Here is a 15,737-nt window from a genome sequence, read left to right on the forward strand (position 1 = left end):
TCGCAGAAAGCTGTATATCGCTAAGCATTTTTTTAAATTACTAAAAGGTGCTGTCGACAATCCAGCTATTCTCGAGGAATTCCAGTTTTGGGTTCCTGAACATTTTCGAGAATCACGATCGAGACCTCTTTTGATGACCGTTAGGGCTAGGACATCCGCACTTGCCGACTCGCCTATGGCTGTGGCCATCCGGCTCCTTAATACGCTGGCATTACATATTGACCTATTTAATGTCAGCTACGAGGAGCTGATCCGGTTTATTTCATTTAATTTTAATATTTTATAATTTTTTTGTTATGTTTAAGTATTTTTATATTTATGTATATATACTTTTTTTTTTTTATGTTTTATAAATTTAAAATTTGTTTTCGACCATCGTGGCGCATTGGGGTAACCTGTTAGGCCACGATGGTCTTAATTTAATCTAAAATAAATAAAAATAAATAAATACTTATCGGGGACTACAAAAGACTCTTACTGACATCTTTGAATATTTTAGGGCACCAAAAGGGATTAATTATATTTTTGATAGTGTATTCTTCTAGCAGATATCGTTATTATATTTTTTTTTCATATAAAATTAAATAATAAAAAAATGTTTAGTGGTACTTGATTTTGTTAAAAAAAATCGTTTCGAATATTCTTATGTATTTTCCTAGATCGGTTTATATAAATGTCACACCATAATGAATTCTTATTTAGAATCGATGGCGACAAATTCTAGGATAGTATCAGATGTGGTGTTCGTATTCTGGAGTATCATTTTTATGCCTTATGGCATTTTGAAAAAGCCGACAAAGATTTTGCGTAAATTGAATATTTACGACCGAAAAGTTTTCACTGATATTGTATTGGTGAGTGCTCACACAAACTTTTATAATTATCAGTAGCGTAATTTTAATAATACGACAATTTAAAAATTGCGATTATTTGGCACATTTTTCGATCGCGCGCAAATATGCCAGCTCTACGTGACGGAAGCCGCCGTCCGGACGGCATATGAAATTTGTGGCAGTGTGGCCGCTACTCGGAAGTCGGCGACCTCGGCCGACTTCAGTTGAACTTCGGTTCCGACAACTTTCAGAGTGTGTAGTGCAAGCATTATAGTAATTTCATATATAAATCGAGTTATATTATTTTTGTGGCAAAAACGTTTTTTTTTTTTTATTTAAAACTAATTTATTATATATATCACGGCTATATAAAATTTATAATTTGATCTATACATTAGTTTTTAATCTGAAAAATGTAGTTTTAATTTTTATTTTGAGTAAAGGGAAGCAAAACATGCTCAATCCACATGCGCGATATTTCTGCACGAATCTAGTAGAATTTTAGAAAATACAGAAATAACGGTTTACTCACATTATTTTAAAACGATGAAATACCCGTATTCAAAGTGAAGTATACCAACAATAGAAATACTTTATGGTTAAAGGTTAAATGGTATATCACGCAGCAACAATTATTAACTAAAATGTTTCTAATGTGGGTACAACATCCGCTTTCTCTGAATAGTTGTATATGTATATACTAATATGAAATCGCAATACCCATAGCTATTTTCAGAACATACAGGAAGGGAATATTTATTAGCACTATCGATCAATTTACATATTGTCATAAACATTGTGAAGTATAATATTAAACGCCCGTAAAAGGAGAATGCGACCTCGTGTCGTAACTTGCGCATTGTCACGATTTAAGATAACAATTATTATTACAAATCAATTCAAGGAAATCCAGACATCTTACACATGTGTCTCCCAAAACCACCATAGAAGAAAATACGTGTTGAAAACCGCAAGTTGAGGTCAATCCGACACGTGAGCTTATTGTTCGTCGCTTCATGGCTGGCCGAAAGTGATAAGAATATATTGTATAAAAAATCAAGGTTGCGAAGTATTGAATGTGCACGCTCTGACCCTGCCAGCCATCATCTTTGAAGATGGCGAATAAAAAAATAACAAAGATTAATCAATCATGTCTGGCCGGTACGATATAAAAACACGTTCAGATCCTGTTGTTGTAGGTCAAAGAAAAAATTGTTTATATTGAGCATTGGAGTGGCATGGATGTAAAACATGAACTATAATTTGAAATGTTTTGTTGTGGAAACATTTATGGAAAGAGGAACAGTTGAAAACATTTTCTTTAACAACAAATGAAGAGATGGATTAAAAAGTTTTCTACTATTTTGAATCTAGTTATTTAATATAAAAGATTATCAATTAAATAGTTCAACTCTCAGATAGATGAATAAATTTAAATTAATGGCTGGTTAAAAAATAAAGAACGGTAAATATAAACAAGAAAACGGGAAATCCGTTTCCATAAGATATGTAGTATATGCATACATGACAAAATGATTATACTTAGTAAAAGATACAGAAATCTTCACTAATCATCAATAAATTATCAACATAGTTTATAAAATAATTTAAAGATTACTTATAGATATATTTATAATATTACCCATTTTCATTGAACTTACTGTACCTTAAAGTATTTTTTATGAATGTAGGATAACATTATATATATTTAGTATACAATGTCAAGATTAAGAAGTAATATTCGGGTAATAAAATATTTTTTGTACCTTCTCTAAGCTGTCCCGTCTCTGCAGCTTGTCCGTTGTCGAATATGGTCTTGACGAATATCCCCATGTTGCCTTTTGGGGAGTCTCTCCCGCCCACAATGCTGAACCCTAGACCCTTGCCTCCGGCACATTTGGTAAACGTCACCTGTCAATTTCAAACAATAATCATAAATCAACCAACAATTGGTGTTGATATGATTAAGTTATATAATAATAATAAATCACTATATAAACACAGGATCCCGCATGCACAGCATCATTTAACGAAAACAAATTGAGCATTATTTTTTTTACCACCACGTCTTCATTACTTAAAGTTGGATTGAATTTTTTATCTTATCTTTAAAACGCATTTGTAAAAATAGCATTGACATGTATGGTATTGAGAGTACGTAGCTATAAAATTATATCTATTAAATAAGTATTTTTAAACAGGTGTGTCTCATCACACTAGTGTGTCACGGTCATGTTTCAGGCGTGTTTTATACTTGAATTGCGTTATTAAAACAGGACGTACTCCTTTAATTTAAATTTAAATTTGTAATAACCGAGCTAATTAAAAAAATATTCTTAATAGGTAAATTAAAAATAGGATTTTTTTGTGGTAATAAATAAATAATATAATATACATATTATAATCATTGTCGTATTTTAAATATATAGAAAATATACGCTAAGACTAGGACAGACGTTTGCAGTGCATCTGATTTAATAATGTAACTTTACAAAAGCGAAATCGATTTTAATCATATACCTATTAAATAAAAATATATTAAATCATTTTTCGTATTCAGTTAATTATATTATAGAATGCAGCATATTTTTATATTACGGGTGTCATCAAACATTTAAGATAAGTTTATTATTATTTTTAAGTAATATAAAATTGTACACAAAAAAGAGAATACGAGAAGACATTACTAATGAACTGTTATAATATTACAGAGAACTAAAATTAAATGAAAAAAAATATTAAGGCGCTAGATACAACTTTAAAACTTTATGTATATACATCCTTAAAATATTTACAAATTTTATGTTTCATCTTACCACAAATAAAAATGCATAATTAAAAAAAATATACATATAAAGAATATTATTAATCTGGTCCCGATTAGCACTATAAATTTCTATGTAACCACATTTAATAAACAGCTATTTTATCGCTTTATAAACAACAGCATAAAACTTGAAAGGTCACGTTGAAACAAAACGTTTCGATAACGACTCTTTAAAACCACCAGCCATGAATCTAAATCGCACGTATTCGCGACAATGGCCCGATTAGGCGATCGTACACCTTCTAAACGCGTGGGTTGCGCTCATTTTAGTCTATTTAACCTACGTACAGAAAGGTGTGTGTTACTCATACGTACTTGAGTTAACAGGCTGTTGTCACGTTCTTCCGGCCTTTGTTCTTGATGTCTTCGCGGCGGGTGAACCGGCGCTTGGGTCACCGACGGAGAAGGACTCTTGACTCCGGGACGAGGCGGCAATCCCTTAGGTACCACCAGACGATCGCCATACACAGGTTGATACTCTGGTAGAGGCGGAGACCAAAAGCTATTCCTATCGCTTACATACCTCGATAGATAGTGACTAGATTTACATTCGTTGTTGTTGTATTCGCTATGTGGCCTCAGCGGTTTACTAGGAGAATCGTCTATGCACGTTGAAGTTCTAGATGCAGTTGAGTTCACTCTATGTATGTTGTTTCTGTAATGGTACATGTCAGGAGAGCTGCCTCTTCTAGCTGAATTACTGCGCTCTGGTAGCCTTGGGGCTCTCGGAGCTCTAGGAGGCGGAGATACATCTTCAGATCTCACTGGCGTCCTTCTTCCTATATCCCACACGCTTCTTCTGTAGTCTATATTGGCTTCTTCAGAACGCGGAGGGTTGCGATTCGAAGGCAAAGAAGAAGGTCCAGTAGGATTTGGTACATAAAACGTAGTATGAGAACAGAACACGTCTTGGACCGACAAAGCTCGTCTGCGTCTCAAGCCTGCCTGTAAACGTCCAAGGCCGCCTCTCAAAGATCGTTGCAATTCTTGAACACTCGATCCACCGGCTCTCACAGAAGACGATTTGAGGATTTTGACTCGGTTGCGGAACGATAGTTTTCCGGTGCAGTCTTGGGTCGGTTCTTCGTTTTCGGCTTCGTCTACGTTGTCGGAGAGCAGGGAGTACTTGGAGCGAGACTCCGCCGGAATCGGGGAGTCACGGTCTGTGGAGTCCAGGGGGGACCCTTCGCGTCCGGCGGTGCCAGCCCTGAGCCGCGAACATCTTCGCCGTAGTCTGCGCCAGCCCTGAGAGATGTTCTGACTCCACATGCCTTCCTCTGCGAAACAATGAAAAGAGACATATGGTAATTCACGCACGATAGACACGCACAATAGAGATATTGTTTCATGGCGAATAAATGGGTTAGTGCTGTTGCGCAATTTTTTTGCAGTCCTGAGACTTTTCGGTCACACCGGCAAGCGTGCACAGTTGACGTTTCATTGCAATGATACCGAATAACGGCTCAATTTACTTACAATACAAATGTAAATACAAAAAATGCGGATAATAACGGATGTCAATATTGCTGTAAAATGAATAAATGTGCACTTCTTTTAAAATTGTATTTAATATTATTTAACATATAAATAATAGTAATACAATTTTTTTGATGAAATATATTGTTCACATTAATTTATATTATAAGGTTTAATCAAAGATTATTGATTTTAAAGTAAATAAAATTTTACAGACACAGTGAGGTTTACTCCTACTTATTGAAATGAAATAATTGTTATATATTATACATTTATTTGATTTATATAATTAGACTTTTATTTTTTATGATTATTTATTCTTTTGTAGGCTTTCATAGCATTTGTTTTAGAATATTGGGAGCAAAGAATTATTAAACATTATTACATTCTTATGATTTTTTTTATAAACAGATATTATCATGTTGTATACCTAACTAATGTATTTGTACTCTATTTGCGTTAGCACAGTCAGTTCGAGAGCTATCCATTTCATCATTATTCATAATTAAAAAAGAGATGGCAAGTTTGAGTTAACGCCTCAACTATTAGTTCTAAAGCACACGATATGATATACTTATTATTAAACCGATTGATTGATAAATATAAAAAATATAGTGTTAAAAAATATAATGAATAGTGTTAAAATGGATAGCTTTCGAACTGACTGTGTTAACGCAAATAGAGTATAGTGGAAAATATAACTTCACTGTAAAATAAACATTCCCTGTAACATATACATACATATATCCAATATAATATAATAGCACTAATAACACAAACATATTTTTTGATAAATTAATTTATTAAATAAACCATTAAAAAACATATATAAGTTCACTCGTAATTAACTTCAAAGCATTCTACACGGTAATGAGTATTATTTTTGAAAATGATTTATTATAGAATTTCGATCCGAATGATATGATTCATGCTTTCAATTCATGGTATTTACAAAAAATATGAATTCCATTCAAAGAACATAGACTTAAAAAACAACGGTTAAACTTCAAGGTGCATCGCTATCTTTATGGTAAGACAAAAATTATAAATTTATGGAATAAATCAAAATAATTCTTATTATGCGGCCATTTAATTCTCTAGTGTTATCAATACAAACATTACAGTAAAAAAATTAAATTTTCTAAACTTGATATAATGTGTAAATTAATTAATATAAAACGTTTACTAGCTAAGTGTTGGCTAAGATTTGCCTAAGTAAAAATTAAAAACATGCTGAAATAAAAAATTACAATGTTTATTTAAGAAAAAATAGTAATGAAATATATATTGCTATGTTACATATTTAATATATTTAATTGCTATATGTATAATAGAATGTTACTATTTAATTTTATACCAATTATTTATTTTGCAGCTTAGTGTTTATTTTTAATTACCCTGCAATTTATTTGAAAAAAATGGCAAACGTTTGTTGATGTGTAATCTGTTTAGAATGTTTTTATTTAATAAAAGGCATAAATCCGTTAAAAAGAACTTCAATTAAATAGATCCGAATCTAACGTAATCTGAGCGTGTTAGCATCATCATCAAATTCAATTATACCACATTACATCACACACGTTGTAATAAATAATTTCTTATACAATAAAAACGATGACAGGCCTTGAACTGTATACAATTGTTAAGTCATGAAACGCCGGTGACCGTCTATGCAGGTTTGCGTGTTTGGAATTAAATTTTAACAATGAAATTATTGCCGATTATCTACTTTAACTTTAACGCTACAGATTATATACAAAAATATCAAAACAAAAATTAAGCAATAATTCGAAAATAAGAACTCACAAAAAGCTTCCTATTTATTTTTTTGCGATTTATACTTTCTAGTATTATGGATAAAACATTGGATAGACACTTGTTAAGTATCAAAACGGGCAATCCAAGTCACATAGATAAGATTAAATAAGTGAAAGTGAACAAGAAGACAATTAGGGAAAAGTAGGTTGTTGAGTATATGGAGAAACATATTGATAAACTCAAACAAAGATGCAACTAGTTAGTTATTAGATAGTGAAGCATTATATTTAAATATTTCACAGGATGATTAAACTGGGATAATACAGAAAGAATAGCAGATGCAATATTCAAGCCATTATTGTTACAACTATAAAATGTCTCCCATATCTTTGGTAGTGACTTAAATTTAAAAAAATATTGAAGAACATCGCTACAACTGTTTTTTGTAGAATTTAAACTGAGTTGCTATTGAAATATTAAAGAACATTAAAATCACATAACAACCAGTGGCGTACGGTGGGTGTTAATATTGGGTGTGCTATAAAAAATAAAAAAAAGTACATTTTTTCATTTTTATTAGCCGAGGTTTTGACATGCCTAAACTGCCTTACAGCTTTTTCCCATATATAAATAAATAAATAAACATCAAACCTAATCTAAAATATTATTATATAAAAATATCAAATTTCCAATAAACATAAACTTATAATTATTTATATATAAAATCTAATCTTCTTTCTTTAATCATAAATTTTTCTATCACGCTGTCATAAAAAGTGCTCATCTTTTTAATATCCATAAGGATCCCTTTTTCTATTGAAATCAAGCTAAGGCCACATAGCCTTTCTTGGCCTTGGGTACTTCGATAACAATTATTAATTCGTTTCAGAGCAGAAAATGAACGTTCTGCTGAAGCAGTACTGCTTGGAAGAGTTAATATTAGTTTGCCTAATTTATCTATTTCCTGAAAACCTGACTCAAGATTATTTGTGTTCATAAATTGTACAAGCTCATGAACAGATTTTTCTGCAAATTTAGGTAAATGATAAAGAACAGCAAGCTCATTTTTTGAACTTATATAATCAAATAATGCTCCATAGAATTGTTGCAGTTTGGTAAGTAATTCATTTGGAAATTTTTCTTTATATTGCTCATATTTATCTTTCTCCAGAAGGTGAAAATATTCCAATTTAGACATTGAAGAAAAACGGTTTTCAATTTGCTTACATATATTATCAACTATTGTATTAAATAGTTGGCAAAACGCGTGCTTTTCTTCAACAAGCAAATCATTACTCAGTCTTGGATAATTTTCTTCCGTTACATAAGAATCCCATAATGTTTTATAATTATTTTCCTGTTCATGTCTGAGTTGTTGCAAAATTTCGGTAAACTTTGTTACAGCAATATAATATGTCAAAAGATTCGGATTGTAAAATGTTGTATAACACATCAATTTTTCCAAAAAGGTTTGAAAATATGTGGAGAAGTTTTCTTGTTTCAAAATCTTCCAAAAAGCTAAGAAAACCTCGTGCTTTTATTACAGTGTCGGGGTCCCATAGTTCACAATTTTTCACGACGTCTCGAAAAAAGTCCGTAAATTCATTTCTGTATTTTTGCACTGTGTTACTTAACCGTGTGTATAATTCCATCTTGTAGGTGTAACAGAAGGAAGTCTTCTAGCTACAAACTCTTGTAAAATATTTATTCGTTCGGAAGATTTCGAAAAGAATGCAGACAATCCATTTAAAGTTTGAAAGAATGATTTGCACACTTTTATATTGGAAAGACCTTGTTGTAATGTTAAATTCAACATATGAGCATAGCAGTGTGTAAAAATGGCCAATGGATAAACTTCGAGTACTTTGGCTTGCAAACCATTAATATGCCCACTCATTACACTCGCCCCATCATAAGTCTGTCCAACTAATTTTTCTTGAATTTGAAAGTCTTCAATTATATTTACAACGTGGCAAAATAAGCCATCGGCTGTTTTATCAGAGCTAACGTCTGTAAAGCCAATAAACCGCTCGTAAACTTTACCTTCATAAACAAAACGCAAAACTGTTGAGAGCTGTGAGTTCGTCATTATATCTGAAGTTTCGTCAAGAATAATAGCGACAAAATTTGCTGAATTTACTTCTTCCTTAATATTATCTTCAATTTAATTTCATAACTTCTTTTTGAAAATGGATTATTCAAAATATCTTCAACAGTATTCTTCATCATTATTGGGGTAAATAAAAAAATATAATCTAGAATAGAAAATTAAATAATGATCATATGTAAATAAGATAATAAACTATTTTACGCCAAAATATAAAAAAATGAGTGACCTGTTATTGTGATATAATGTAATAAAAAAGCAGCGACGGACGCAAGAGTTTTTGAAGTACGCGCACCAAATTCGAGACCAATTTTACTACTGAGCGCTGCCAGCCGACAGATCGACTTCAGCCGTTAAATCTCGGAACAATTTACTTTAGTCGGCGGCCGCGCGCAAGGTCGGCGCGTTATATGTGTTGTTCCAAAACGATCGCTCGCGCGAAAACGTTCAGAGCGAATGACAAATACCAATGCATACTATACACTGCTTATTAAAATTTTATAATTTTGCATACTACTGTATGCAAAATGATGTCGCTTTACGCCCTAAATTTTTTAAATTTCTAAATTTATATTTTAGATGGTTTTGCGGGTGTGCGCCGCACACCTAGCACACCCTGAATATACGCCCCTGATAACAACGTTCGTAAGAGTGTGTTTCGAGAGTATACTGTAACACTAGTAATCGAAAGTATATTGTAACACTTTATATTGCACCTATACCCTGAAAATAAAGCAACGCGATTTTTTTCTTGTGCTTGTAAATGCAATTATAAGGGGAAAGGTTAATACATAGAAAAATAATATGGTAATCGTCTCAAAAAAATAAAATTTAAGCTCTAGAAAGTACATAGTTGCCATTTATGATTTACAAGAAGTCATATTATATATTGTCAATATTATTTATTTTACTATTTATCATGTGTAGCAATTTAATGCTTTTAATTCAACTTTTAGCAAACTGCATGGTAACAGCACTAGTTGGTTTATTTGGCATAAAAAATATGGAATAAAACTATATGATTAGTTTCAACTTTAAAGGATAAGACGTGGAAAAAGAGTTGTGTACGATAGATTTTGTATTTTACAATGACAACTATTACTAATTTTTGCAACAATTTATATATCTGTTAATACAAAAAGTGAGAGTAGAGTATACAAATAAAGCTAATAAAAATTAGGTAAGCAAAAATGAAAAACTTAATTTATAATTTAAGTTATTGCTTTTATATTTGTATTAAAAATGTATTAATTTTATTTAAGTATATGTAGTACTACCAAAAATGAATGTGAGATTTTATTTCTTATATGGAATTGGTGAAAATAGGGATAACATTACAACCCTTAAGTCTTGCAACCCATAGTTTTTTAGAAAATATTTTTATTTTGTGTTACAAGTCTTTGTATTTAATATCGCAATTTGTTTTGCAATGATTAGGACAAGAACATTTTTTTTAATTAATCCTAAATATTTTATTAGTCAATGTTTTGAAATCAAATTTTAAATTTGTATACAACTGCTTTTTGTATACACAATTAAAAGCCAAACTGTGGATCGTGTACCAATAAAATAAAATAAAGCGTGTAAAAGGTTGGGGAAAATAGGTCAGTGGCACTACTGACCTATTTTAAACTACTATAGATTATTTTTAGGGCAAATATTAGCGGAAAAGCTTTATTTTTTTAAAAATAAGTTAGGGTTCAATGAATGAGCATAAGAAAGCCGACATATGGTGATGGGATGTTAGTAAATAAAAATGGGCAAGCAATGTGTTTATTATTTAAAGATACAAAGTATATGAAGAAAAGGATATTGAATTTTTAAGACTACTTTATATTTAGCTAAAGAGCTAAATATATATATTACAATAAATATACAGTTTAACCCTTTGCGTAGTGAGCTAATTTGTTAGTATACACCTGAAAGTGAGTGAGTTCTAGGTATATTTCCATAATTATTAATCATAACAGTGATTGACCGCCGTACATGTACGGCGATAATACTCAAAGTGTGCTCTGTGTGCACAAATTTGTGCACACCGATAATATATGTATATGTATAAACGGATATAACTATTTTTATACTTATAAAAAAATACACAATTATTAAAAAAATAGCTGTGGAAGGTATACCTTTTTTATTTCGGCAATCAGCGTCGCTGGTGTACCCCCATGTGTCCTGAGGAGGAGGCGTCGTTTTTGCCGGTGATGGTGCCGCGAAGCTGTGCCTCAGAGGAGCCATCCTCAAAAGGCGAGGCCCAGCTGCCGCTCCCATGATATTTTAAGCACTAAACACTTTTTTTAATCACGATCATTTTTCACAACACTGAAATAATGTGATGTAATCTGTTAATTTTATTGAAGGATTATAATTTATTAATTACTGAAAATTCTGATGAAGAGAATGATGACAAATATGAACAAGACAATCAGGAAAGTGACTTTAAAAACAATGAAAGTATAGAAATTCTAAATGAAAAAAACTATGCTTGAAACCAAGCTTCAATAACGCCCCATATGCAACTTGTAAAATTAAAAAAATATTTAGAAAAGTATTTTCCGGGAATTTAAAAACACGAAACTTCAGTATCCCTAGTTGTTTATTATTATTTATTGGTGCATACATATGTATATATTTATGCAAATCCTGATATTAAGTATCTTACTGACTTTAAATTATACAACAATAATCTATAACGATATATTTTTTTAAATCGTAGAGTCTATTGATTTAAGATTTTTTAAATTTAGAAATTACCTACACAATACACTTTTTTAAGGAAAAAGTAATCTGAAAATGAATAAATATATTTTATTATCAAGAAGAGAAATAGTTTGTATTAATAAAATATTTTAAAATATTGATTAAAATATTAGGTAAAACAATAAAATATTATTAAGTGAATATATATTTTTCTAAAATATTCTTTACAAAATAAACAATATTTATTAGTTGTGGAGTTATTTTAAACAATTTTGTGTTTTATGTGATTAAAAATAATGCTGTATATAAAATGAAAATAGTGTTTTATAGATTGCACATGAAGAAAAATATGATTAAATTTTTTTCAATTTATTTCAATACATGTGCAATAATGCCTTGATTTACGAGTTTAATTCGTTCCGTGATGGAGCTCGTAACTCAAATTACTCGTAAATCAAATCAATTTTTTCAATTGAAATGAATTGAAATTTCATTATTCCATTTTAATTAATACATACTACCTAAATTAATGATAAAGTTAATTTTTAAGTTATGCAATTCGTGTTTTTGCTCGTATGTCGAGTCAAATTAAAAATATATATATATTTCGAATAACTCGTAAGTCAAGGTTTCACTGTATTTACGTTGTTGAACATATTTTTGTATAATTTTAAAATAATAAAATATAATGTAAGTGCTATTGATAAAATAAATACAATATGTATTATCTACTGCGCTCTTTTATAATTATACGTGCTTATTTAATTGAAAAGTGATTAGTCCTTTTTTATCGATATTCATTGAGCCATCACAGTTGGAGATTCAATTTTAATTATTACAATTATTTCATTATGTTGGATTATTCTCCGTTCCCGGTTGATAAATAATTGTTTTAGATGATTCGTCAAAAACATTTTTAAGCATAAATGGCACATTTAAACCCTTTATTACTTTACATAATTATTATCATTCGCTTAATTCCGTGTAATAAATTGAATCATAAAAAATGCATCCGATCACGACCGGTTCTATCAAACTGAAATCTTAACTCAATGAAGAATCACTTTATACTTTTTTCAAAACCAGTTTATAAATAATTATTGCGTACAGTATCTTACACCATTGTTTATTTTTAAACTATAAAATAACAACTACAACTATTATTCTTTATCTTTCCTCAATGGCAAATATGAATAAAACATTTAAATTTCATTTCGTTGTTGTTAAAAAATGATAGCCATATATTATATAATATCACCATTTTATTTTAATATTCTAAAAATTCATTAACAAACCTTTTAGTGATATTTTTTAATTAATACTACTTTAAAACGCTTATATTTACAATTTATGGTTATATATATGGGCCACTATGGGCCGAAGGTCACTCGCTTAGTAGCGAAATTTTGCTCAGCAACAAACGCTATATAATTATTTTAAGATGTAAAGTGGTCTTTTTGATTTTAAAACATCTTAATAATATAAATAAAGCATTATTAATATAACTAACGTACTAAAAGATTATATTAATAATATTGATCTTTACCCGAGCCGCAGCTAGCTCGTAGAAAAGCTGGAGTAAGCGAGAATTTGATTTGACCTTAAGCTCTCCTAGAAAATTTCTTTGATAGAGTTTGAACCTACTCAAAACTTTCACATCAACAGCATATAAAATAACAACACCAAATGGTGGCAGCGGCCAATTTGATTAATAAAAACGTTTTCTTATCAACCCTATGAATTAATAATACCATACTGGTAATCAGACAAACTTTTTTTTATCATTTTCCCCTTACTGTATATTTATCTTATATACTATCACAAGTTTCCAAACATTTTTTTAAATTATATCGTATGACCCTTACATATTAATTATTTTAAAGATAAAAAAAGAATTTCTGCCATGCGTTTCAATTTTAGAAAAAATATAATTATTATAGTTATAGAATAAAATCATTTATCTCATACCAGAATCACCAAAATTTAAAATAATAATGTATAACTTGTCAAATTGTTACTTAAACGTGTTACACATATTAATATAAACTACAATAAGTCGATAATTTTAAATGATTATTAAATAATCATACGTTTTAAAAATGCACCCATCCTAGACATTATGTCATTATGGCTTCGAAATCATAGTCGTCGATCTATCTCTAGATCTACAAGCATTTACAAGTGTCAATACGACGATTTTAAAGACGGGCGTGGGAAGTCATCTTCCTCTCCTCCGATGCTGCTATTTACGAAGATCTCTTTTGAAATGTGCTAACACGCGTGGGACGCCCCGAAAAAGACGCTGCTACACCATGCCCCAAAAGTCGACGAACGATTGTGCAACGTGTACCAAAATAATAATATTTCAAACACGCATTACGCATCAACGGAAGTGAATCGATTAATAACCATTAAATAGCTAACCGAATCGTCGATTCACAGAAAGAGTGAATTTGCAAACGGATTGTTTGTAAATATTTATCTAGGTTAAAAAAGCAACATATGTGAACTCACATCAGGTTAAAAAAGTGCATTAAAATTAATTTATAATTTCAGAGTTTCTTAAGACGTTTAAAAAATATAAAGTTCAAGGTCTACAGTTTCACGTTACGGGTTCTAAAAATCAAGATAACACTGTATTTAACTGATACTATATTTTGATAACGGAACACAGACAATATGTAAGCCTACGATTATCTAAGTACACACATAAAAAAACTATTATATAAATTTAAATACTGAATTATTAAAGTCGTTAAAAGCGTCAATGGTTTTATGAAACAATAGGTCATAATTACATACATAGACACGACATATTTAGTTTTCGTTTGAAAATGTTACATAATGTAAAAAATTGAATGCTTACATTATTCATTTAAAAGCATGTACTGACACAAACTTAAACTTAAAATAACTCAATCGATCTTTAAATGTCAATATTTGGAACGATTGACGGGAGACCCGGATATTTGGTGCAAAAATGCAACATCACGATTTTTAGATCACGATTTTCAGAGAAAATATCAAGGACTCTTACTTTGTGAACTTCGAAAGTTTTTCATGAATTTATTACAGGGTGGGATTAAAGTCGTATCAAGGTATTGAACTGTAGCATTTGTACAATTAAAAATGATTTTTGAGTCATTGTTTTTACGTACCAATTAAAATAATGAGGTGTAGTTTTGTTGCATGAGTCAGGATTTGATTATATGTTAGAATATTTTCTTAAGTAAAATGTATGTTAAAAATTAATAATTCTATTTTTTTTTAATTAAAGCAATAGCTATTATCAATTGATCCACATTTAAAAATAGCTATTTTAATAAAATAAATTAATTTCCATAAAACGTACTTAAAAAAATATTTATTTATTAATATTTAATTGAGAAATCATATATAGTATGTGGAATACTCTTACTATTAAAAATAGAACAGTTTATAATAGCCCGATTATTTTAATTAAAAAAATATTTTAAATTTAGCACTTTAGTTACACATACATATGTGAAATATTGAAAGTTTATTTTATAAAATTGTGCGTTTAAAAGTAGCTCAGTATATAAAAATTGTGATGATAATTTTAACTTAAAAAATATTTTATTTAATATAAAGTGATACACATACATATGTATATCATTAGGAAAAAAATAATTTAGTCTTTTAAAATAAAAAAAAAATATTAAACTATATTCTTCAAAATTGCGCATTTAAAAGTATCCCGATTTGTTTATATTATATCACAGTATATATATTATTGTTATCATTTTTTCAATTGATCAAAATAACCTATGTATAAAAATGCCTTTTTGTATTTAATTTTTTTTATTATTCACTACACAGTAACACTTTTCATTATTTTTTATTATATCGAACTATTATTATATTATAATTAATTTAATTTACGTTCGTATTAAGCGGGTTAGGTTACAGTTCGTAATTACGTCGCGCCAGTGGCGCACATGGCGCACGACTGTTGCCGGCAAACTGACGAATAGCCACTGGAAAACTCAGTAAGTACATACTAACACACAAC

At 29.9% G+C, this 15,737-nt stretch overlaps 1 protein-coding gene across 7 annotated transcripts in view; it reads right to left on the reverse strand.

Moving 5' to 3' along the window:
• LOC148237898 (uncharacterized) overlaps positions 1-15,737 on the reverse strand; it is a 28,617-nt gene extending 12,880 nt beyond the window's left edge. Inside the window, exons 1-4 of one of the 7 annotated variants that reach the window (XM_088205843.1) lie at positions 15,608-15,737; positions 11,134-11,326; positions 3,976-4,937; positions 2,600-2,744 (exon numbers count right to left, since the gene is read on the reverse strand). In XM_088205843.1, coding sequence (XP_088061969.1) covers positions 2,600-2,744; positions 3,976-4,937; positions 11,134-11,275 — 1,249 coding nt within the window. In that variant the 5' untranslated portion in view covers positions 11,276-11,326; positions 15,608-15,737. Of the gene's footprint in view, positions 1-2,599; positions 2,745-3,975; positions 4,938-11,133; positions 11,393-14,862; positions 15,189-15,607 lie in introns of those variants that run through there. The other 6 variants (XM_088205847.1, XM_088205846.1, XM_088205849.1 and 3 more) reach the window with 6 other exon arrangements.

Source organism: Plectrocnemia conspersa, unplaced genomic scaffold (assembly GCF_051122295.1).
Source record: "Plectrocnemia conspersa isolate PC_06_02 unplaced genomic scaffold, ASM5112229v1 ptg000002l, whole genome shotgun sequence".
In the NCBI taxonomy this organism is placed as follows: Eukaryota; Metazoa; Arthropoda; class Insecta; order Trichoptera; family Polycentropodidae; genus Plectrocnemia; species Plectrocnemia conspersa.